Source organism: Amblyomma americanum, chromosome 1 (genome assembly GCF_052857255.1).
Source record: "Amblyomma americanum isolate KBUSLIRL-KWMA chromosome 1, ASM5285725v1, whole genome shotgun sequence".
Taxonomy (NCBI): Eukaryota; Metazoa; Arthropoda; class Arachnida; order Ixodida; family Ixodidae; genus Amblyomma; species Amblyomma americanum.
The window spans coordinates 98,267,270-98,293,613 of record NC_135497.1 but is presented as its reverse complement, the minus strand read 5'-3'; the positions used below and the strand labels follow the sequence as shown (position 1 = coordinate 98,293,613).

General features: G+C 44.0%; 1 protein-coding gene across 5 annotated transcripts in view; it reads left to right on the top strand.

Moving 5' to 3' along the window:
- The window catches only part of kis (chromodomain helicase DNA binding protein kismet), a 162,878-nt gene that overhangs the window by 2,942 nt on the left and 133,592 nt on the right, over nucleotides 1-26,344 (top strand). For all 5 annotated transcript variants that reach the window (XM_077646309.1, XM_077646307.1, XM_077646308.1 and 2 more), the window contains exons 2-3: nucleotides 18,014-19,766; nucleotides 19,830-20,120. In XM_077646309.1, coding sequence (XP_077502435.1) covers nucleotides 18,117-19,766; nucleotides 19,830-20,120 — 1,941 coding nt within the window. In that variant the 5' untranslated portion in view covers nucleotides 18,014-18,116. The remainder of the gene's footprint in view (nucleotides 1-18,013; nucleotides 19,767-19,829; nucleotides 20,121-26,344) is intronic.

Genomic DNA, 26,344 nt, shown 5'->3' with positions numbered 1-26,344 from the left:
GTGTGTTCCAAAGTCAGTCAAAGCATTCGTTATTTTGCAAGTGGAAGGCATTACATAAAAAATATTTGGACCGAGAGCTGTGCAGCTAGTGAATCCAGTACAAAAATAAAATAAATACACCAGACAGCCATAATGTGCAAACATTTAAAAAAATAAAAGAAACACAAACAGTAATAAAGAATGGCTTGGAACAAAATGCTCACTTGAAGTAACATTTAAAAAAAGACACACACACAGAGCGAAAAGGAACAGGAAAGAAAGTGGTGAAGTGGTGAAAGAAAGGAAAGGTGAACAAACCATTAAAGAAAAAAGGTGGAGGTCAGGGCCCTTCCTGGTTGTTAATAAAGAAAAACTTGCAGCGCCCCTTAAAGTTATTTGCAAGCTTCACACTAATAGGCACTGTATTCCAGGCCGTTAGTACGAAATAATTATTGGTCTACACGCACACGCACGCACACACACACACACACATCTGTATCTAGTGGCAAGTGCACATTAATGGTGGGAAGGTTTTCTTGAGCATTTCTGTGCAGCAATTATGCCAGCATTGTGCTAATAACTAAACCAGACGCATGCTGGTACGTTAAATTTTTTTCGGAATTCTTAATGGGTCCATGTTCGCTCATCATAGTCGTGGTTTTCAGATATGTTCGGCTGCAGGAACATGTCACACTTGAATGTTTTCTATGTTTTACATTTTGAAACAGTTGGAACTTGTCAAATTTTATGTACAGTTCAGAGATAAAAGCAAATGTTTCCTGATGAAGTTCTTAATGCTGTACTATAACCATGTGGAGGTGCTTTTGCAAGAGGCTCTTTAATGAATACTAGCAGTAATCATGGTTTGTTTGGTGCCAGCTGAAGTTTCTTGTAAATTAAAATGATCGTCCCTATAGTTCGAAGTCCTTGTTGGACATTGAAAATAGTGTCTGCGTTTTACTTTGAATTCTAAGAAGTTATTCAAGCCTGGCTTGAAAATAAAATATGGTGGTGAGAGAAGGTATGTGACATCCAAGACGTGGCAAACATGCCATAAAGTGAGCCATCTATTAAACTTTAAGCACTGTAGACTCCGAAATGTATTCAGGCTTTGATCGGCTACTGAATATGTTATGTATGCTCACAAGTTCCGTACACTCTCATACAATTCAGGAAACTATCATATGCACAGTTAGTTACCAATGGACAATAAATGTAGCTTCAATGCACTTTGCTGTATGTGGGCAGTGCCATCAGTGTGAAATAAGCGTATACATGAGAAAGTACTAATTGAATTGGAAGCTCGCTTATGTGGCCAAGCTGACTTTAATATGCTTTATCTCTGTGGCACTGTTGTATAATTGTGGTTCGTTGTATAATTGGTTGGGTTTGTAAAGTGTTGGGTTTATAAAGAATATTCCAGCTAAGTGATGGAAGCCACAGTGCAAAAAGAGCGAAGACAAGAAGGAACACGCAGGATGCACAGGTGCTGTCCTGTCTTGTGTGTTTCTTCTAGTCTTCGTTCATTTTGCACTGTGGTTTCCGTCACTTAGATATGCACCAACTAGCCCACACAAAAGTCCTTTTTCAATATTCCGACTCTCCTCAAAAAGAAAATTGTGTATGCACTATTCATACTGATTTTCTGTTGGGGCTTGGAATGTCAGGCGTAGAAGTTTGGAAAGCTCTGGATTTGTCCTTCAAAAGCTACAATATGTTGTGCTGGGCAGCTTCTGAAAGCATTTGTTAAATTGTTGATTTGATTGTTGTATATGTTCTGATACTGTACTCAAATAATGGTGGTCAGAGTAAATTATTTAAAATGTTTTGAAATCTGTTGATGGTGGCATTTTTTCGGTGTATGCCGAGAAATGATAGAACTATAGATGCCCAAGTCACAGGCAGGTGTGTTTACGAGGGTTATCTGCTCGATGCAGTTTGGAGCATAAAGAGTAAATCGTGATGGTTGTTAAAAGCTGGTTCATTTTAGAAGGTTTTATTGGAGACATTTTGTTCTGGTTGCTAGCAGCTTGAATGAGAGGTGTGTAGTCAGCTTGCGATTAGTGATAGTCACTTTTTTTTTTTTTTTGTGGGCAACAGAACATTACTTACGACATGGAGGGAATAGGTAACCTGGAAAAAAAAATATATATGCATGACCCGCCTTACACCTCAAATGGCAGCTCATGAGCCTGGGTTTTTATGCTTTCATTCTGTGCCAATGTTTTTCACTAATTTGTGCACACTAAATTCTGCAAGGTTTCTGAAATGAATTCTTCAAAATGGCTACAGTTTTTTGCCGCAAGCAGCTTCACAGGAAATTCAGCATTTCACTGTGTTCAAGGTATCTACAATGAGCCATATTATTTTATGGCATATTTCATTTGTGTGAGAATGCATCGAGAATCACAGAATGTAGCCAGTACTAAGGTGGACTTGAGATTCAACATATAAACAACAGTGCACTTAGCATGCCTTGATATTTCCATGAAGAGGTGAATAGGACATGGTATTCTTTGGTGGACATTGTATCAAGGCCTCAGTAAAACACGTCATAACCATCAATTCTTTAGGCACACATACCAGTACTGTGCTGTCATAATGCAAGAACCTCCAGATCTGTCATTCAGGGAGTTTAGACTGACATCGAAGAAAGCACAGTGCTTGGATGTTCAGATTTCACTTCTGTGAAAATTTCAGTTGTTCGCAGGATTAACCATTTGTGAGCATTAACTGAAATCATGAAAGTTGCTTAATTTACTTTAGTGATCATGACGCCAGGAGTGGAATCTTCAGTCCTGTTGCAAACCTACTAAAATGTGGCTGTGCCAGTGTACCTAACATGTGAGCAAATTCATGGCATTTTATTTTTTGTGCGAGATTTAATAGCAGACAACATTATTAAAGAGCATATGGTGCAATGCCATTTCATATGTTTCTGTCCTTGTTTGAGCAGGAACCTCGAATGATGATAATCTAGCTCGGTTTATCTTTTCATCAGAGGCATTGCTTTAGCCTTATTCTTGGTGAGAAAAGCATTGTGCACAAGACGTACCACAAAACAAGTGTAAGAAGATAGATGCATGCACTCCATGAAAGAAACAGCACAAGAATACTTATTTGAGACTGCACCAATATGTCTTTGGTTTCCTTTGTGTGTTTTTGCACACTGCTTTTCTCAAGATGCAGTTTTCACCAGCTAAGCTCAACAAAAAGTTCTAGTGAAACTTGTTGCCCCTTCATTAACCTTTTATACACTGTACTATGAAGCAAAGATGAAATTTTTTTTTGATAAGTCACATATGCTTTCTAAAATAACCGTGAAAAAAAAATGCAGCCACATTTACAATGACTAAGAATGTTTTTTTCAATGTTCCATTTTTGGAACATTGGCGTTTCCCACACACAGGGTGATGATATTGTCTGAAACAGCTTTTATGGTCTGTGCAGTAGAAATTTTTTCTTGCTATTTGAAAACAGCCTTATGGGTGCCTGCAATATCTTTGCAAACTATTGAGAAAACCAATATGCTTGGGTAATGTTTTCTTTCACCATGCGAGCTTTACCGCATTCGGCACTTCAGAAGCCATAGTAGGACGGGAAAGCATTTCTTGAGCAATGGCTTTTACAGCATGGCTATGTTACACACGCACCACAATGACCATGATCCAGTCCATGATCAATTGACAGCCCTCTGCACGTGTCTCGTGCTGTGTTCATAGTCTGCAGGTCAGGTGCGTGCTAGTGGGGGAAGTGTGTGCCTACATCCTGCATGCACCCTGCCTCTCGCTTTGTATAGTCTTAACCATCATAGGGTGGGACGCACGGTTGTGAGACGTCCCAGACGCTTAGAAACTCCTCAGGGGCGCGGAATGCAGCCAGTAGGTTAGAGCACAAGGCTGTATACCAGGTCCAACTGTTGCCGGTCTGGAGCATGTGTCTAACATATGTGGCAAGCGCTTGGGATGCTCCCCGAAAATGCGCCGCACATTAACATCTGCAAGTTTGTGCCCACACATTTGATAAAGCGATTGGGACAGCGTTTACGCCAGCTGGTGTAACGTGGGAGACTGTGAGACAGCAGTATAGCCTCTCTGAATTTTGCTGCTGCCAAATGTCAAGGTTCTAGAAAGAACATTTGCATTAGACTTACTGCCAGTGAAAAACGCGCGCACTTTGGTTCTTTACTTTTATTTCACGAAATCACGGCCTATTTGCCAACTTTTATTCTTTTTTGTTCATTTCCATTTTTCTTTTTTGTTGCGAAATGGTTCCCTGACCACATGGCTGTGTCGAGCTTCAAAATATGTCCTTTTAGTATCATTAATTCAAAGTGTATAAATGTCTGTTTAGTGGCCTAGAATTGCTATATTTTCTGTATTAATTAGCCTAAAAGGTATGAGTTAGTACTAAGGGTTGTATTTGCAGTAGAGGAGAGTGCCATGTTTTTCAACCTTCTGAAAGTAATAGGTGAGTTAATGTGGTTAGCAGTTTAGTCCTTTTGCTAGCATGATAAAAAAAAGTCCACTTTATATATATTACAGTAAATATCACGTGAGCTAGACCAACCCAGTTTGTTTCTAGCTGTATTTACCAAGTTTATGTGCGATGGTTAGAACCGTTGTTTGTCGTGGCAGTTTGTGTCTTCGCTTTTGCATGTATTCTCTTGACCGCAGTCATAGTGGCTTAGGTTTACTGTTGAGTGTCAGTTTTAGTGCACTAGCATTTGATGTCTCGCTAGCGGAAAGGCCGTCCTGTCTGCGGGTGGAGCCTCCACCTGCCACGTTTGAGAGGTGGAGTGCGCTAGCACTAAGTGGGTCATTAGCAAAAAAAGCTGTTAAATGTCCTGGTGAAGCCTCCACCTGCCAGCTTCAACCTGCTGGGGTTGGCAGGTGACAAAGTGGAGGGAGGAAAATCCCCTGGAGAGGGAAATGCAAGTGGGAGAGGGAAGATGGAGAGGGTGACAGGTGATGGGTTGGCGTGGCAAAGTGGAGATGGAAATCCCCCTTTCCTTTCTTTGTGTCACTAGCGAAAAGCCATTTGTGTCCTGATGAAGGAGGCAAACTGATTTCACTGCAGCCAAGTGGAAAGGCAGAAACCACACTGCGCCAGCTGCCGTGTACATTGTAAAACAGTTATAAATAGTCTATGCCAAGGATCCACACATATTGTGCTAGCACAGCTAAGTTGCATTTAGTTTAGTGAAATAAGTGGGGGTTAATTTTACAACTGCTGTTAAGTGCTTGTTCCTGGGTTTCACATAATAGTAGTAGTAGTCTTTATGTTGCAGTCATTGGCGTAATAGATGGGTGCATTGCCATAGGAACCACTTGGAGGGTAGCTACTGTGGGATGAGGATGGTATGACGCAAGCGGAGGAATGCACAATTGCTGTATGGCTGTAGGAGGAGGAACGTATCGCAAGAGCGGAATCCCAAACGGGAGGATGGTTGCCTTGGAAGGAGGAGGTTATGGTGAAGGAGTGAAGAGGCGCAAGCGGTGGGTGGCTTCCACGGGAACCAGCCGCAGGATAGTTACTCTGGAAGGGGGATAGTTACTCTGGAAGGGGGTGGCGGATTACCGTGGAAGGTGGAGGTGATGTCGAGAGCGGAGAAATTGCCAACCTGAAGATGGTTACCATGGAAAGCTTAACCGGAGGGTGGTCACTGTGGAAGGAGGGACATATGGCAAGAGCATAAGATGCAAGCAGAGGGTGGTTACCCTGGAAATGGGAGGAGAGTTACTGTAGAAGGAGGAGGGTATGGTGAGAATTTAGGAATGCGTAACCGGAAGACGGTTACCATGGGAACCAACCGGAGGCTGGTTACCATGTTCGGATGAGGGAGTGTGTGGCGGGAACGTACAAATAGCACAGTCCATCTGTGGCAGCTACTGTGAAACTTGCTGCCCGAGTAGAGGGTCATCGGTGGCGTCACATGCCTTGTGCGGCGAACTGGAGAGGAGAGCTAGTCCGAAAGCGAATATGTGTAGAAAAGTAAAAAGCTCGAAATCTATACCGGTATAAAGTTGCTCCCATATTATCTACCTTAACATATCGTAAATGTAAATACTTTAACAGCTGTCGCTGACTCTCGTGTTAGATAGTGGTAACCGGCAGATAATTTTTTTTTGTCAGAATTTTGATTCTTTCTTGCCCATCATGACTGAATTTCAGTGGAGGCAAAATGAAAAAATGCTGTGTACCAAGAGAGTGTACTGAGAGCCTCAGGTTGTTGATTAATCCAGAGCCCTCTGCTGTAGTGTGCCTCAAGGCCTGCAGTGTTGCTTTGGTATGTAGAAATCATTCTGTTAATCAGTTATTCTAAAGTAGACCTTCTTGAGGTACCAGGAGGCCCTGTTTAACAAAAACAGAACTGAAGAGTAAAGATTTTGGTTGGCTGTAATCTACAAAATTGATAACTCACGACATCCTTAAAGCTGGCTCCTTCCACAGATACTTTCTAACCAAAGACCCTCATCACATATGGTAATTTCGTTTTAATTTTTAACAACGAAAAGGGGAAATGTCACCTTAATCTGGGTAAACTTCAGGCAGACGCCGACCTTCGTTCAAGATGGTGTGTAGAGTACAATTGTGTGAAAGCGTACAGTGGTATGCCACCACTTTCATCAGTCACCAGCACTTGTCTCCAGCTTAGTCCAAGTAAAACTGGGGTCTGTTTGGGTCGAGCTTGCCCAACGGTAGGAAACTCTGGCGAGTTTGTGTTTCAACTACTTAGTGCACCTGAAGACAGGAGGAGAACAGATGTTAAAAATGAACCATTCAAGCACATGCACGCAGACTGAGAGGCTGCGGCGATGGCTGAAATGGCTGAGGCACTGGGAAAAGAAGCTGCTTTGTTTTCGCTGGCAGTGACGAAATCGCGCTCGAGGATTAAGTTTTTTTCTTCTGGATACCATTGCCATGGCAATGATGCGACGCTCCAGTTGGATGTCCTCGGGCTGCTTTGGTAGCAGTTGGTGCTGATGTCTGGATTGGCTGGGCAGTGCTATAAGTACAGGAAGTTTCTGCGCACTCCCCTTTTGTGTGCTGAGCAAGTGACATGAACTGGGTCGGTGAGCAAGAGTTTTTGGTAAGAAAATATTCTTGTGTAGAAGCTGAGCTGAATAATTTTGCAAGCTCTCAGTTCGATTTTTTGTTAAACACAAGTACTTACTTTAAAGGAACACTAACGACAAATTAAATTTGTCCTTTATTGATAGCTTACCGCACTCCGACTACAGAGACACCGTTTTCACTGAAAACGGAACTTATTAAACTAAGAAAGGCCAAAAAATAAAAACAAATATTGCTATTATCGGCTGATTTTGCAAGTAAACTGCTATGTCTACAGTTTTTGGGCTTGGATCCCAGAGGCTGGGCAACACTGCCATTCACTTCAAAGTTAAGGATCGGGGAGTTATTTTTGGTGTAGTGTCAGTAGTTTGAATTGAGTGGTAGGAGAATTTTTAAAAGCAATTTTCTTTGCAAAAAATGCTTCTTTTGCTCTCTGACAGACAACATACCCAGAAAGAGGCATGGAATGGGTTTTTACAAATGACAAAAATTGAATGGAGTTGTCCTCAGTGTCCCTTTAATGGACTTCAGCAGCTGTTCCGTGCCATCTGTCAGTGACTGGGTATTGAAACCTAATTGTCAAGAAAGGAACGTCTTGGTTCAATAGCATTAAGTGTCCCATTCAGCAGAGAAACTGGTGTTTGCCTGCTGAGAAAGTTGGGATTGGCTATTGGCTGAGAGGATCGTGACGTCACAATCACATGACCTTGCGCACGTAATTCAAACACATGACAACGCTCGCGCAGTACATCAGTGATGATGTCACTGCACAATTGCCCATGTGTTTATAGGGTTGTGATGACATTCCACCACATTACATAGGGCCACTGAAGAAAGAAAAGCAATTGCTCTGAAAAGAAATATGGTTGAGCCGGGACTCGAACCTTTGCCCCTTGGGTTGTGAGCCGGGCGCGCTACTCGTCGACCACTGAGGGATGTTTGTTTGACTTGGCTAAAGGAAGGCCTTGTGTGTCTTGTGGTAAATTAAAAAATAAAGAGTAAGCTAAAGTAAAATTAAAAAAATAAAATAAAGAACAGTGTCGATGTCTGCAAAGTGATATGCAAAGATGACTCCAGGCTGCTGAAGGGACCCATTAACTCTATCGCATGATACCCCTAAGGCGGAGCTTAAGTGCCCTCTGAATTTTTGCACTACTACAGTCGAGCCCGGATATATCGAACCCAGATATTTCGAATTATTAGATCTATCAAACACATAGATTATCCCCTTGAAAATCCTATGTAAAAGTATTGGAAGGTCGCAGAGTGTATCAAATTCTAGTTTTGCCAGTAGTTCAATATATTGAGCTGGGTGCTGCGCTCCTGCAAGTGGTGCTTTTCCTAACGGCACTCTTTGATCACTTTGGCGCGCGGAGATCAGTCAGCTACATGGCCTTAGGCACCTGCTAGCAGCGCTAGCCCTGTGAAACCATGTGAAGAGGTGAATGTTGAGTGTGCTTGAGGGTGGCCTTTGGCCTCTAATACTCGTGGAGGAAGGAGAGACTAAGAGAGGCCCTCACTATCCAGACTGCATCACAAAAAGTGTGCCTGAAGTTGAATGTTTTTGCAAAGTCTGCTGGGATTCATTGTCTTGTCTTGCAGTGGCATCGTCTGCATCACCCGTTTGTCAGCTGCCGATGGTCTGGTGCGATGCAGGATCGTCTGCTTGCCTAGTTCTTTGTAGCGCATGTGCAAGCGTGCTGAGACAACTAGCTAACGGCATGGCAGAACCCTCACTTAGCTTCAAAAAAAGTGACCCACCTAACAGCCTGTCCTTAATTCTTTCCTTCCTTCATGCTTGCTTAAATTTTAGCATTTATGAGGGATTATTCTATTTATATTGTACTGGTAACAGGATTATACACTTATAAGTGGTGACAAGTTCCAAAGCACCGTCTGCTTTGGCTTTGATGCGAAGCAGATTAGGCCTAGCAGCGCCTAGCGAACAGCACATTGCCAGCTCGCCGTCTGGCGGCATGGTGGCCCAAGAAGTGCATCATTAGCACTAGTCCAATGCATTCTTGCTTCTAGGTTACAGATAAGCTAGATATTGGCATTTTTGATGTATTGAATTGTCGATATATCAAACTATTCGCCATCTCCTTCCAGTTCAGTATACAGGGTTTGTGTATACTATGATATTCTCCATGTTTTTATAGCGACGGTAGCGGAGGCATGCTAAAATGTTTCTCACTGCGTGTGGTATTATAAGGTATGTGTGTTGTAAGGCTTGTGTTGACATAAATTGTAAGGGTGGTTTTGGAACATTGTTTCCTATTAAGTGCACTAGTCTTGTATCATGTTTTTATAATTCTATTATTCTTCATGCACAGTGGACAGTGGAGTGGTTTGTATCTTTTTACTTTCTTTATGCAAGTGGATGATTCATGAATGCTGCATTTATAGCATTGGAATCCGTAATTAAATAATAAAAAGATACAACTTTACGAACTAGACCCTATAATGACTGACAGGATAAGTAATGCCTAATAAAGCTGCGGTGGTGGTTCAGTGGTTAGGGGTCTCTACAGCTGAACCGAAAGATGCAGGTTTGAACCCGGCCACTACGGTCGAATTTTGATGGAGGCGAATTTCTGGAGGCCCGTATTGTGCGGTGCCAGTGCACATTAACCCATTCACTGCCAAAGCCGACAAATTGCTGGGGACGCGTGCAGTGGCGGTGTTGCCAAAGCTGGTGAAATGACGGGTGCTTGTTTTTTGTGGTTTGTGTTACAAGATGGCGCTGTATGTATAGTTGTCAAAAATAATTACGTGTTTGGTGAACAGGTGACAGCACTTCAAGTGTTAGACTTTTTTGTTTACTTTTTTTTTTTTTTGCTGTAATTTGCAGAAAAAATGGCAGCCTGTAGAGGTTGACATGGTCTGTCTTTCCGATGCCGAGATTCTGGGCATTCATTTTGGTAGCGATGGCGAGGACATGTTTGATGACGCGAGTGATTCTTGTGAGCCATCATCCGAGGATAACAGCCTTGAAATTCCCTCAAGGCAATGCCAAGTGTGCAAGGCAAAAGGAAAAAAAAGTGGGAGCCAGCAGGAATGCAAGAAGTGCGGAGTCATGCTACACGCCCTAATGCTTCAAGCATTTTCACACCAGGAAAAACTTGTAAAGCTGAAAACAGTTTCAAAACAGCACTGAGGGATTGTAGGTCTAAATGAAGTTTTTTTTTTTCCCCCCCGGAATGTCAGCTTTCATATTTACTGCAACGGCTTACAACAGAAGTGGAAACGTGCGTGAAGTGTACCTCCATTCTGAGTGCCGAAAACGGGCGGTAACCAGAGGACTGGTTGTGCGCGCTGGGCGCGGCAGCGAATGGGTTTAAGAACTCTAGGTGGTCGAAATTTCTGGAGCCCTTTATTACAGTGTCCCTCATAGCATGAGTTGGTTTGGGACCTTAAACCTGCACTAAAAAGGAATTGAACTCGTCTTTTTACCGTGGGAACTTGATCTAGACGTTCCGGGCATTCTTAGAAACTTTGAATTATCGTCCTGAGTGGCTGATTTCCCTACTTTAAAACGCATTAAATGTCCCGGCTCCTGCCTTTTTTTTTTGAACTCAACTGCTGAAGGTAGGAGGAGTCAACCAACGCGTGGAGTGCCTTTCAACCAGTCCCGTGGCGGCTTGCCACTCTGCCACCGGCGGAGTGATACGTAAATCAAAGAGTCTATGCGTATTTTTATTTCCGTGGGCCTAATTTGCGGCTATGTTGTCTGCAACTGAGACTGTTCATTCACAGAAACCTAAAAAACAAAATAAAAGCAAAAGTGAAGCCGTCATGGGACTGGCTGAAAAGGCACTCTGCGCTTTGGTTGACTCCTCCTACCTTCAGCGTTCAGTTCAAAAAAAGGCAGGTGCCGGTACATGTAATCCGGTTTAATTTAGGGAAATCGGCCGCACAGGACAATAATTTGAAGCTTCTAAGAATGCTCGGAAGGTGTAGATCGAGTTCCCGCGATAAAAGACCAGTTCAGATTTCTCCTTGCACCTTCAAACCCCATAAGCCAAACCATCATGCCCAATAAGTTTGCAGATACATGCTTCCTTGTGGATATGGTTTTAACATTTGCAATGTTGGGAAACCTGAGGGTGAGCTCATAACATGAGAGGGATGTTGGATAATTATTCAGTGGTGAAAACTCATACTGCTTGCAGGATTTGGATGGCCCTAAGCTTGATAATTCATGATTCTTTGTTTCTATTGTGCACAATCATAATAAGGGATTGTATTTGCAGATTTGCAGTGTGTTTTCATGCAATGTAAAGCACATGTGAGATTTCTACCTACATTGGCAGCTTAAGTTTATAACCAGGCTCCATCAGCATCTGTGTGTGGTGTAATTTGTGGCTTGTTAAACCTAATGCAGGAATGTATTCATACCTATTCAGGTTTCTTGAAGGAACACTGAAAAAACTGAAGGAAACGAGAACCTATCCTAGAGATTGGTAGGTTACCATTTGGGAGCTTTGCCAGCATTTTTTCTACATGAAAAATTGTAGTACGAGTAGTATTATGCTTTTATCACGTGTAACTTTCCATGCTCTTGGTGAATCTGAGAAAATGAACATAAATTAAATTGCTTAGCTTACCAATCAGACGGCCCTTTGTTGCGTTATTACTCAGCATATGATGCCGTCGCACTGTTTATTTGTTTATTTTTCTCAAGCTGTAAGCTGTGCTCTCAAGATAAAGAACATGAATCAGCCTCAAGAGGCTTACGCTTCACGTCTACTTTTGAAGCTTCTGTGGAAGGCAACTTCATGCAGGCTGACTGGGTTGCATGTGAAGCAAGCGTTACTTCACATTCTTGTATCCCAGCAGCACTTTACACACTGCTTTCCGCCTATTTCGATGGGCAAGTGCCATTGAATATTGTCATGTGTGAAAGTGATGAGCCAGTCATGGCCAGTTAAGAATTTATTTCACCGGGCACAGTTAGCAGAATTATCTAGGGGTGTTACTTCATGTATTTTTCTTTCATGTAACTTCCTGTCTGCAAGCTCTCTTCTTGGTGAAAATGGCATATTTGCAATCTTGGCACATTATCCTCTCAGTGTAGCTGGACTTGGTATTCCCCTTTAGTGTCCCCTCTAAGTGTAAATAGGGACCTTTAGAATAGAGTGACCCTATCGGTTAGAGGGGTATAGGGGGAATAGCGGGGTGCCAAAGGGCGCATGTGCAGGGCAGAACCGAACGGGAGTTGTTGTCCTGCGCACTGGTGCCCCGCTATTCCTCTGTGCCTCTAACCGATAGGCTTACCCTATTCTAAAAGTCTCTGTTGAGCATTTTTAAAGCAAAAGCTTTACTGGCCGCGAACTTGCGATTTCGCTGTGGCGGTGCTCCGAGGAGGCACGTGACGTCACAACATGCGCCTCGCCGCGAAATAGAGACTGGCTTCAAGTCTCCGCCAGTGCGGTCAGAGTGCGCCGAAGCCGCCGAACGCGTTGGCGGTCAAGTGCAGTTGGAATATAGAGGGTTGCGCTTTGGCCGACTTGACATCGCCATGCAGTGCGCGCACACGCGCGTTACGCCGGAGTACAGCGTGCCTTAAAAGAGCCTTCGCTTAACCGCTAACCAGCGTATTCGGTGGCGGCATCTATGGGAGCCACTGAAACCCCCCACACACTCACTGAATAATAAAAAGAACCTGTGCCGAGGCGTGGAATTGAACCAGGGCCTTTGGCGTTTGAGGCAGAGACTCTACCACTCCGCCACGACGGCTCAAGCTTTAACTACGAATAAATGCGCATGTAGTGAATGCACTCTTCCAATGCAGAAGTCTCCGCGCTTTCTCTATGTACATCCTGGCCTAACAGAGCTAATCCATCAGCATTTTTTTCTGCTTGTTCGACAGCCTGAAACTATAGGTATCAAGCTCCGTACTCTTCAGTTCCTGAAAACCTAATGTCCTGATAAGCTGGCTATATGAATGTCTAGTGCAGTGCCTCCTACATTTAAAAAATTATTTGCTGCCTTAATTCACTCACATAGTCTATGTTAATTTTTGCCATGTTTCTTCTTGGTGTTCTTGTGTGTTATGATTAAAATAACACTAATTTGAAGTGGATCAACCAGTTTGCACAAAGCGACAAATTCTCTGATTGTTTCGGCGCTAAAGTTGAAAATGTCTTTTGGATTTTATGCTCTTGTCAGAGTTGAGAAAGTAATTGCAAAGAAAAGGCTTATTTGTGTAAGGGAGAGATAATTTTGTTAAAGGCAATGCTGCAGGACTGCTAATTTTCAGCAGATCTTTTAATGGGAAACTTAAGTGGCAAGTTTTATCAGGGAATGTTGTGTGGATGGTTGTGATTGTTTGATTTGATAAAGGCATTCAGTATATTTGTGTGGAAGCTGTACAGGAACATTAATTCAGTTTTGGACTTGACTTTGTAGACCCTAAACGACATTTGTGGAAAAGAGCAGCTTGCTCGTGCCATTGATCTTTCGTGACATTTTAAATCCCCACACTTACTTTTCGAATTTCTTTAGTTGAATTGCCACTCCTGAAATATTTGTGTCCGAGTTGGATGATCTTTTTGCATTAATATCAACTATGCGACTTAGCTTTGGTTTGAATTAATAAAAAATTGAAATATACTCTAGCACTGAACTCCTGCAAGAGCACTTTGTATGGAAGCCCTTGTGATCATGCCTTTAGAGGTATTCTGTAGTTGGACTCGTGAGTATCCCTGTAGTGCCCTGAAACATTCTTCCTTTTCAGGAAACTTAGCACCATCAGTCTCCTCTCAGGTTATCACTGCCATGTAGGGAGTGCTGTGATGCAGTAGGGCGATACGATGTCTGTGGGTGATATGATGATATGATTAGATGTGTGTTGAGCTTTTTGAGTGGGCTGAAAGTGAACACGTAGTGTCTTACTGGTAAGTGACATCGTAAAAATACTTCGGTCACATTTTTATACCGAGAATAATTTTAACTTGGGCTCAACAGTCGTTCCACAGTGTGATGCTACTGACTGGCCGCGGCTATGGTAGCTGTGTGGTGCCTGAAAGAATCTAACCAATAACCATCTCTGAATAGAATTACGCAGGAGCGTGTGACGGAGGAGGGCGCGAGCATGAAAAAGTCGCTGGAAAGGACTCTCCAACTTTCGCACAAGATTGGAGGTTCTCTGCTGTGTGCAAAAATGTATTATTTGACTCAGGCGTGCATGATGAAAGAATGTAGTGATTGAGTGGGTTTATGTACTGTCCTCAGAAGGTGTTTCAGAGCCCTTTTAAAGGGACATTGAGGAAAACTCCATCCATTTATTATTCACAGTAAATATGGTTTTCCAGCTCTTTCTGGCAATGTTGACATTTGCCCGGCAGCAAAAAGCGCATTTGTTGGCGAGAAATTTTGATTTAAAAGTCTGTCCGCTAGTCTGTTCATGTCCTTACCAAAAACGGTGGGTTGCCACAGTTTTGGAGTGAATAACAGTGTAGCGTAGCCTCTGGGATTTGCACTCAAAAGTCAGGTGGCGACGCACGCATTTAACTTATGAAGTTGGCCAGCGATGACAATACCTGCATTTTGTTTTTGGTGAGATTGGTCTCTTTGTTATCAGAAAGCGGTAGCCTATCGATACAGGCCAAGCTCTATTTGGCTTTAATGTCCCTTTTAACACGGCATTGCTATGTTCTTGACATGCCAGGTGACATAAGTTCAAATGCTTAAGACCGTTGGAGGATGTGATAATCCTGCATGATGTATTTGACATGAATAAAAACTTAGTTCTTTAAAGGGACTATGCAATGAATAAAAAGTCGCTTGTAAATGATTTCAATGCTTAGAAATGATGCTAAGAAGCATTCACACCAAGTATGAGTCTTCGGAACTGAGCCGGCAATTTATTATGAATTTTTAAAAACCGTGTTTTTTAAAATTCGCGGGCCAATTGGTGTGCTTGTAGTGACCGATTTTGAAACTAAAATCGTGAAAAAAGACGTCACTGTACCCATGACGTCGCCAGGCCACAACACGCTCTCATTCGCTGGAGCCATGGCAGCCACGACGTCATGGGCACACTTCCAGTAGCCGTGAAAATCATCTGCTCATGCCGCCGCGCGAGCCAGGGCATTGCCTTGGCGCATATGGTTTCAATTTTTCTCTGCCGCCTCCTTCTGTCGGGAGTTCCGGAGCCACTCGCAGCGTCTTTTTTGCCAGCTCGAAATGAATACGCCTTGCTGTGTCGGCTGCAAACCCGGTGACTGGCGAGGTGTTGAACTCAGGCATGTTATTTCTAGAGACGCTGCTGCTGAGGTGCTAGGAGCGACAACCGGAAGTTGCAAAGGGATTGTCAGTTGATGACGTATTCATGGGCGGGGCCCAGTCCCAGAGCTGTTTTCTTAATTTTTGTCTGAGCGTAATTTTTAATCGTCTATATCTTGGTTGTTATTGATGCTAGCTTAAAAATTCTTGCGTTGGGGTGACGAGTGACGAAATGCCTATCTCTCGTCTGCCTTACGTAATCTCAATTAATTTATTGCATAGTCCCTTTAATATTGTGTGGCACTTGATTGCCTATTTGGTTGTGCACCTGCTAATCTTTGTCAGAACAGGCAGACTAGCAGATATGAGTACGTTAAAACAGTGGAACAAGCTGCTTTTATCATAGATGCACACCATACATATAGAGGTGCATGCTGTCGGCTAGCAGACAATGCGAAGAATGATTTGCACTTAATGCTAGCTTATCGCTCTTCATCGGGTTGTGCCTCTGCACTATCTTGCGGCCACAGCCAGTACCAGCGAGAGTAAGGCTACTATATGCAACAGTGACTGGACAAGGTTGGACAAGGTTGGACAAAGTCGAGGGGAAAAAGAGGGAAAAAGTGTGATTTGAAGGAAACTGCTGAAGCTAAAAAGCTGGACTGAGTTCGATGAGTCGATATCGTCTAGGTTTAGTCATTAAATCTAAGATCTTGGAAGACTATAAATATCTTATTTTAGTTGCATGTTTTCTTCTCTGTAATGATGCGTAAGACATTAGAATACATGGGTCATTATGTGGTATTTGCCAATGACCTCCGAAGAATTTATTATTGAATTTCTTTTTTCGTTATTGTATTGGTTTCGGTTTCACCAACCGAACGATAACTGTGATGTGTATGAAGTGTTTAGGTCATGCAGAGCTTGCAAAAACAACCGCAGTATAATTGCTGATATGTAGATTTAATTTGGTACAACGCTTAAACTAGACTTCTTCAGGAGCTGAAATGACAATAAACCTTTCATCGGGTTGCAGTTTTTTTTTTTTTTCATTTCTTGCGCGACCAAAACACTCCTTACATGTCACAGCCATCATTCGGTTGATGAAGCTGAAACAGCATCAAAGAAATTAAATTCTCAATTATTTTTTGGTCCTAGATGACCCATGTATTCTCATGTTGAACACATGATGTGAAAAAAGAAAACATGCAAGCAAAAATTTGGTGTCTATACTCATTTAAATTGATTTAAACTGCCAATGTGCGTACCTGACAGAAACATAATTTTTTTGTTTTGCGTTCTTTTTGAACTGATTTCTTTTGGCTGATTGAATTAGAAGTCTTGGCAGTATGTTACCTACAGAGGCAGTGGCAGAAAGCTAGCGTGTCCAGGCTGATGCATTAAAAAAAATATTGCCTTTAGAGTTTCACAAAAACAAAAGTTTAACATTGTTTTTCGGAGTTCTTCATTATTTGTTCTGGTTCCTTCTGCTTAACATGGCATGACTAGCAGTGGTTATGTTGCTAAGGCTTTTGCCAGGGTTTGCTTACCATCCTTCTTTATTTTAGCACACCTGTCCTTAGTGCATTTTTTTTCCGTGCTCTGGATGGGTGATTAAACCAAGCTGGACTGGCATGTCATCTTATCTGAGCTCAGTGACATACATATATGGTGTAATATTATTAAAGCACTATGGTAGCCTGTTTTAGCTCTGTTTTGACTGAGGAATTTAATTTATAATTATGGCAACCGAAATGAGTGAAAGAACAGTATAGTACCTGCAAACATTGTGGGAAGGGCTATGCTGGGAAATTATGTGTTTACAGTGATGTCCTGCACAATTTGCATATCGTAGAATTAGTAGCTGTTTTGCCGACTGTATGTTCTATCTGTGTTCCTAGCATTTTCTCAACTCCTGTGTCATGGTACAGTCCAGCACCGTGTTTACAAAAGTAGGGGGGTATCGGTGGCACTGTCATGGGCTGTAGTGTGCAGTTCGCTTATAAAACTGCTCGAGTGGCTTCCATGTAGAGCTGTCTAGGCTGTCTAGTTTGAGTGCGTGTATTTCCAAGCAAAGGTAGGGCATGCTGCAGCATGCCGGACTACACAAAAAGCTTGTCCAATTCGGAGAAACACCTAATGGATGAGCGCCTAACGTTGTGGGAGGTATTTCCAGCATCGCAACATACATTTATCGTGACATTTTTAAAGAGGTATCAGCTTGAGATAATATCGCATACTTTTTCATGCTTTCTTTAAAGCTTACTGGCCAGCTGTTAAACGGCCTCCTTGAGAGGTGCACTGTGAAATGAAAAAAATATTTCTGAAAGTTTTTACATCTATTTCTATGGGCTGAACTCTTGCTCGGTACCTCACCTGGGCATGCACATATATTGGTGTTTTAAAAATATATTGGCTTTGAAATGTTTCATACTTACACATTATGCTCTTGGATGTATTTGGCTTTTATAAATGAAGGAACTATCGCATAGGTGAACTGTGAAATCAAAAAACTACTTTGAAAACTTCTGTTTATATGCAACCCTATATGGACCGTGCATCCGCGAGCAATTCCTCACTTCTGGTGAAAGTAGTTCTGCTGCACCTTGCTTACATCATAGATCGGCATTGGTCTATAGGTCATATGCTTCAAGCGCAGTGTAGGTATAGTAGTGTGCAGCGAAAGTTATATTCGCAACTTAGTGTCTTTAATTCTCTTTCCCTCTAGGGCCCCATATGAGTCCTGGGGGCGAAGTGTGCCAGGCCTTGGCTCTGGATGGCGGATGGGAGCAGCGCTGGTGAGATGAGTGGGTGACCAGCTACGGCGCCTCATGGCTGAATACCAGCTGCTGGGTGGAGATGGCTATGGCCAGGGCATGGAGGACGGCTCGGGCTCCTTGGCGGGCTATGGGGCTGCCTCCCAGGACCTGGTCTCTCCCCTAATGGTGGCCAACCCAATGGGCAGCACTGTGCCGGGCACCAGCCAGATGGCACCCTACAGCCAGATGCACCCAGGCTACCCACAGCCAGCCGACCAGAAGATGCACTATGCGGCCTATGGTGCTGGCCACGTGGCACCTGAATATGGCGCGCGGGTGCATCCCATGGGGGAGCAACAGTCTGCTATGATAGGCGGCTACTCACAACAGTCAATGGTCGGCCAGCGCATGCAAGCCTCTGACCAGTACCCCTATGGCACTATGGGAGCCCCACAGCGCTCGCAAGACATGTGGCGAGGACATTACATGAACTCTGGCGCCGGCTACCAGCAACACACAGCTGACATGGGTGCTCAGCACACTGTGACCACGGCCACAGGTGTTACCAGTCAACATCACAGAACTAGCCAGGGTCAGTATGGCTCTAGCCAGGACTATTCTTTGCATACACCACAGCAGCATGGCTCTCCACAGAGGCCCCCTTATGGTCCACAGGGCAATGGTACACATGTCGCACAGCTTACAAGCAAGGCTGCAGCAGCGACGGCGACACACATGACAGACCAGTCAATGACGCCGTATCCACAGACAACATATCCATCGGCACAGACAAGTGCCAACCGATCGACATATGGCACTGCAGGTGCCATGAGTCACTCAGCAGTGGCCCAGAGCATGCCAACAGCACGGACACTTCGCCCTGGAGGCTATGCCACCAGCAGCAGCAGCAGCCAGGCACCAATTCCTCAGGGCAGTCCTGCTCGCATGCAACAGTACCCACAATCTGCCTACTCTCCAGGACACCCCTTTTCTGGTTCTGATGCCACCAGTCCGTCGCACTTGTCTCCATACCCCACACAGGCACCGAACAGCCCACAATATCGTGGTTCTTACCCATCACCACGCCGACCCACCACAACACCACCAGCTGGTTCCCCAAGTGTTGTGACCAGCCAACAGTCGTCATCGCAGGGCAGCTACCCCAGCCCAGGGGCCACACACCTTTCTAGTCCTGGGCAGGTGTTGTCTCCTGGCAGTGGGGCCACTGCCTCAGCCACCCCTGTCGCATCCAGCAGCCTTCAGCAGCTCGAGCAAATGGTGATGCCACACATGGCCACTGCCAAACCACCACCTACGGGGACTAGCTCCACAGGCAGCTACTATGGCAGCTCAGTGCAGCAGTCATATGGGCCGGCCCAGGCACAACAAAGCTTGGGCTATGGTGTGGTGCCATCCACTGCCCAGCACCACTCATATCCGAGCCCTAACCTTATGAGTCGCTCTCGGCCACTTGCGGGCACACCAGAGGCCTCCTCGTTTGGCGCTAGTGAAGTTGGACCTATGGCAGCTGGATCCGCCTTGCCTGCTCGCAGTGATTATGCTATGGGTGCCACAGGACCTGCACGAACAGCACCTGTGTCTCCTGCGTCGTATGGTGCCTACCCCCAGCAGCAGCCAGTTTCCTCTCTTGGCTATGAGCAAGCACAACAGCAGCTGCAACATTTGTACAGTGTTCCGCAGACAGCACAGACACAGAAAAGGGTAGGTATCGGTACTGAAATGATGCTGATGAGGGTCACCTTAAAGTGGTTTTTGCCTCTGCAGATATCGGAGCTACAAGAGCGGCTGCGCATTTTGCAGCAGCAACAACAACCACAACAGTCTGCCCTTCTTTCATCGGTGCCTGCGCCGTCTACTGTGGTACCAGGAATGGGAAGTGCTCTGGGAGGCAGCTTGGGCCCCATGGGCTCCCCAACTTCAATGGGTGCGTACCCATCACAGTATCCCCAAGGAGCTGCCTCTGGGGTGCCTGCTGCACCATACTCTCAGCCTAGACAGCAGATGCCTTCTGCTGCTCCTGCGCAGCAGCCTCAGCAGCTGCCTCCAGCACAACAGGTACGAAACATCTTTGTTTGCAGCTGCGAAAGGGTTTTGTGCAGTACGGTGCATTTGAGGAGATGTTAAAATGTGGATTGATTATCTCGTTGTATCATGTTTCTTTGAAGCTTTTCTCTGGAAAATGCAGGGGGGGTCTCATTTTACTGCTAAGGCAATTTTGGAACATGTTTGACATTTCTAAAGTGGACATATCATAAATATGCGTGGTACTTAAATCCACATTAGATTTAGCAGCTTAATTTCTTTAATGCCTCATTGCTGGCCTTCCTTTTTTTTTCTCATGAGTTTGTGGGAAGTATAATGCGCTCGCTGAAGCATTTTGCAATGCTGAAGGAGTTGTGTGAGATCAGGATAACTGTGGTGGTACTTTGATCATGTAAATCACTTTTCTGCTGTTGTATGTTTGCTCGCAGTGCACCCATTTTCATTGAAAAGGTGAAGTATTGACTAGTTTCAGTGGCATTGTGCTTGTTAAGATGCTTAGCAAATCTGGATGTCATGTAAATCTGCCGAAGCATTTTTAATCTACTATTTCAGGTGGTGTAGCTTCTTATCATTGCTGCAGTTTAAAGGATTATTAGTATAAGAAAGGCATTTCATTCCAACTGAGCACCACGTGTCAAGAAGTATCAGCTCCTTGAAACAAAAGCGCAGAGGGCCTTGTATGTGCTTGGAATTCTGCTGTGGAAGTATTGCGCTGTTGAGCATTTGTCTTCGCATTATGCAATCTCACAAAGAGAGACTATAGTTTGCATTGCTTCATGCTTACTACAAATTCAAATTTAGCGATCTGTTTTTGTGACTGAAAGGCTTTTTTTAGGAAATGTTATTTTCCTACGTTAATTAAGGCGAATGAGCAATAGCTATTCCATCATACGTCACACTACCCGCCACAATAATTTGAGCTAGTTTCATTAAAAGCAAACATGTTGGCAATTAAAAGTGACGCTTCTCTTCCCCCTCAACTCTTGCACGTTGAGACACCATACAGAAGTAAAAAAAAAAACAGCTTGGGGGCTGTTCCCGCCAGCCTCACAAATTAAAATGTCATCGGTTGATGCTTGGTTTATTGGCTTCACGTTATCGCAGCTGTTTTCCCTCGTGTGGGTCTTCACCTTCCTGGTCTTTCTGCATATATTTTTGTCATTGCTTATCTCCTCTTTCTCGTCTTTCATTGGCAATAATTGATCCGGAGTGGGCACAAAAGACGTGGTGGATGACTATGGAACCACCCACAGAAAGGTGCGGCAGCGGTAAATCGGAGCCATGTGCATGAAAGTGTTGACCTTGCTCCCGCATGCCCAAGATGTTCAAGCAGCAACACGAGCAGGCAACTTTTGCGGCTACCGGAAGTGTACTCGCAGTGTCATGGCTGTTGTGGCTGCATTGAATGGCAGTGTCTGGTGATCTGCCGCTCGCCATGACATCATCATGCTAGTGACGTATAACTCTTCGAGAAACGGTGTCTACACGCACACTAATCGGCCCGCGAATTAAAAAAAAAACGCGATTTTTAAAAATGAACAATAAATTGCTGCCCCGTTCCAAGGACTCTGGCTGAATGCGAACGCTCAAAAGCACTCGTTCTGCACATTAAACTCATTTACCAGCAGTCTTCACGTCACTTTTTTTTCCTTAAAGACCTCCTTCTGGAGGTATTACATAAGGGTAGGGGTTACAGATGTTTGAAAAGAAAAAAAAAGTGCAGGTCATTGCTTCACACAGCTTCAAGAAATGAAGATGGGCATGTGATGGCGGCGACTTCGTAGGGAAGGGCATTCCAGTCTACAATTGCTCGTGGAAAAAAAGATCCTGAAAGTGTCGCTGTTTGAGCAACTGGCCGAGTTATCTGAAACAGATGCGCAGCGCGATGGGATGTGGGTGCGATGCAAAATGAAAGGTACAGCTTGGTTGAGTGAACTGTGAAGAATTTTGTGCAGTAAACAAAGGCTGGCAATGCGACAACGAAGTAAGAGGCTTTCAAGGCTGGAATTCTTCAGAGATGAAACGCTGATAAAATACGGGTATGGCACGATGTACGAAACTGATGGCACGGGTTTGAATTGATTTGATTGCATTTGTTAGGTATATCTGAGGTGGGTTCCAGATGAGACTGGTGTACTCATATTGTGATCTGATAAGTGCTTTATATGCCAGAAGTTTCATGCATTGGGGTGCATGATGGAGGTGACATTTCATGACCCCAGCTTGAGTAAAAGAAACCTTGTGCCATGGCGCTCTTTGGCCACAGATTTTTTGTGCCATAAAAATTAATCGTCATCATGAAACCTAAAGACCTGTTGACAGATGATATGATGTCAGTTATGTGTGTGCTCCAAGAAAGATCGCTGCGGAGAGCGATTCCAAGATATGACTGGACGCGTTCTATGGAAGAGTTATCAGCTTCATATAAAAAAGGGGGTTACACTGGCGAGTAAAAGAGGCTTAGTTTGCATTTTTTGGCGTTTAAACTCATTAGCCAGTGATCACACCATTCTTGGACTTTGTTGAGATCGTGCTGTGGAGCTATTTGATCAGAGATGTTAGTAGTTTTCCGATAGATTACTCAGTCGTCGGCAAAATTTCTTATCTGACAGTGTACATGAAGAGGTAGGTCATTTATATACAGTGAAAGCTCGTTAATTTGAACCTCGATAATTCGAACCACACTACTTGGTCCGGCCAAGCTTCATAGAGATGTGTGTATAAAAAAGCCCGTTAACTCGAAAGCAAGTCTGTTCCGGTACGGATAATTTAGACTATGTGCCGCCGCGTCTGGGCGGCTTGGCACACACCACGTGGCCAAAAAAAAAAAAACACCTCCGCATAGTTTGAGGCTGCGCACGTCCTAAACGGGGACAGAAGATGGAATCGGATAAAACCGTGGAAGAGTGGGTAAAGCCTAAATGGTGCCATCACCGGTGCGGCGCCGGAGGTTAGGGGTTGGCGGCCACGGTGGTGGCTGCGTACTCTCTTTTCCGCGGAGCCTCCGAAACGCGCAACTAAATACTCGTTAATTCGAATCCTGTTAATTCGGAAATACAGATAAGTGCTGTCGGTGCGGTCCCGGCCAGAGGCAATGACTTCGGACGGGTGCTGCCAATTACGTCCAAAAAACTTTTTTTTTTTCCTTTGGAGTGTCGTCTATCCTTCAACCCATCAGTCGCCAACGGAAGCACGTGGTCAGCCGCGATCATGATGCCGGCTTTTAGCATCGCCCGGCGGTACCACTGCTGGCGGAAGCGGCCAACGTGGGCTATCAGCGCGGACCAGTCAGAGTGCGACCGCGTCTGACTTGTGCCTGCTTCTACAACATGGCCGCGCGCCTACCGAATGCGAAGTGGCCTCTCGCTTCACCCTGAACTCGTCGTTGCCGCTACACTGTGCCTCATGTTCACAGCAAACAAAAGTCGCACGAAGCTTTCGCTTTGTGTGATGATGCCCGTAGCACAAAATTTTACATTTTCAGAAGCGCTAAAACACCGAGGACGCGTCCTCGGTGTTGTAGCGCTTCTGAAAATGTCAAATCTGCACCAACTAGCCCGATCCGCTACCCTTCTGAACAAAATTTTAGCAATGAAACGCGCCAGATTTTCAGAATGCTTCTGGGATTTTCAAAGCTGCTAGGCTTCGCCACTACACGTCGGATGACGTCATGAAGCGCAGGAGGTTCCAACAGGTTAAGGGGGGAAGCTGGTCTTAGAAAAAAAATTTTTGTTAATGAAGTCACAATTATGAAATCTTCGGGGAACATGTATTTTTGCGTGCTGATTCCAAATATGGAATTTAATTTAATGTACAACAAGTCCTTGTGGACTTGATGCAATATGTTATGTAACTTTTTGTGGAGAGCTTTAACGAAATTTTGCTGCAATGAACTTGCTATAATGTATGCCTTCCGCTTGTCTTGACAACAAGCTATGCAATAAGGGTAAAATTATTATCCTGCCTATCACAGAAGTTGAGTTGCAGGCTACAGTGACTGGCTCGCCACCCACGAGTGCCAGCGAAACATCGATTGTAACTCTGGTCGCATGGAAGTGGAGGCTGTGCTGACCATGTTTCAGAGGTCTCTGGCCAAGTATAGTCTGCGCTACATGACCATCCTCTCTGATGGAGACATCCGGACTTTTCATGCTTTGTCAGAAGCAAAAGTGTACGGATTCATAAAGATGACAAGAAGGATTGCATCAACCACGTTCATAAGCAAATGGGGACTGCTCTGCAGAACCTGGTTGATAGAAAGAAGGCTCAAGGTGAATCTCTTGGCGGAAGAGGCAAGCTGACGCAGGAAAAGATCAAGAAGATCACCAACTACTACGGCTATGCCCTGAGGAGCAACAGTAATGACGTTCCAGGCATGAAGAAAGCAGTGGAAGCTACACTCTTGCACATGACTTCTACAGATGATGTCCCGAACCACTCCAAGTGCCCTGAGTGTGCTGACTCTTGGTGCAAGTTCAACAGAGCCTTGGCCAGTGGTGAACATCCACCTCCACACAAGAGTGCCCTCCCGGCTTGTGTTGGGGCTGCTCTGGAGCCAGTGTTTGCAAGGCTCTGCGATGAGAACCTGTTGGCACGGTGCAGTGAAGGAAAGACTCAGAATGTGAGTGAGAGCCTACTCTCTCTCATTTGGACGCAAGCTTCAAAGAATGGGAATGCTTCTTTGGAAAGTGTGAAGCGGGCTTCTGCTGAGGCTGTTGCCATCTACAACCAAGGAAGGAGGGCAACTAATGAATCCATCACTGCAAGTCTGGGCTATGCTGCTGGTGGCTGCCTTGTTCGCCGAAGCGTAGAAAAAGACGCCCTGCGTTTGCGCAAGGCAAATGGAGCTCAGCTAAAGGGCACTAATACGAAAGAGAGACTTGACAAGACGGCACAAAACAGGAGCAACTGAAAATTACAGTCCTGGACTGCTATGAAGACGTTCTCCAGCAGCACAGGGCAGCGTGCTGCCTAACATCCAGGCGGTTCTTTTCAAAAACAGAGTAGGAGACGTGTCGAGCGTTGCACACAGCAGTCTTTTTCAGGACCACCCAACTGCTTGCCATGGTGGGGGCTTGGATCTCCTCGGCTCCGGACCGCTAGGTCTCTCAAAAAACAGTTTTCAGGATTCAAAATATTGTCTTTAGAGCTCAACACCCTAGCCCTGCGCTCCATTGTCTCTATAAAAAATGTACCAATAACTTCACCAGAAATCATTTTTTTTTTACATCACGCTTACACCTTCGACATTTTTTTAATTAGTGTTTCCTTGGATGGAAAAAGAAACTTTTTGTTTTGCTTTGTAGGGAAACAGATAGGGAACATCTAAATAAAATCTGTTATTGAAGATTCGTCCCAAAATTTTCTGTAGTCAGCGTCAAAACTTTAAATGCGATTTTCTCAGCTTCATGTTTTTTGCCAACGCCACTAGCCTTACGGAACTTCGCATTATGTTTTTGTTGTGCAATTTTAATAAATTTCACACCGTTGAATTCAGAAAGAATTGAACTGTGGAGCTATGTTATTTTTATGTGGCTAAGTTGAACATAAATTTTGTAAACAATAATACCAGCTAATTATATTTTAGAATTGATGCATCGACATAATTAAACATTTTTATATGTTGATGTACCTTAATAACAGTATAAATAGCATAGCTCCGCATGGCAGGTCTTTGGCTACTGCTACATTTTAATCGGAAACAAAAAATGTTAAGGGAAAACGTCTTAATGACCCGTAAGAAAATACCAAATTAGGCTTCAGTTATTTTTTCATAAGTAGAGAATTAATTGAGATAAGCTGAAACTAATTACATTTTTGAAAACAGGAGGAAGCAATACATGTTCATAGTTAATTTCATTACAATATCTATAATAATAAAAATTCTTTTTAAGACCAGTGTCTCCCCTTAATATTGAACCTATGAGTATAAAACTTGGGTCATTGATAAGTTTTTTAATGCAGATTCTAAATATGGTCTTAGTTTTTATGTTGCTTTCATAGGTTTTGTGTAAAAGGGTCGACAAAAGCACAATATAGGGCCTTTTGTACACACGTTTTTGATAAGGAAATGTATTTTTAGGGCAGCTTGCAATAGCTCAGTTGTGTTGCTTTGGTAATGTAGTATGTTGAAACCTACTTCATATTTATTCATTTTATCCCATTGTGTAAAAAAAATCCAGGAACACCGAAGTGTATATTTTGGGCACCATATGTCAACATTCTGAATTTTTTTT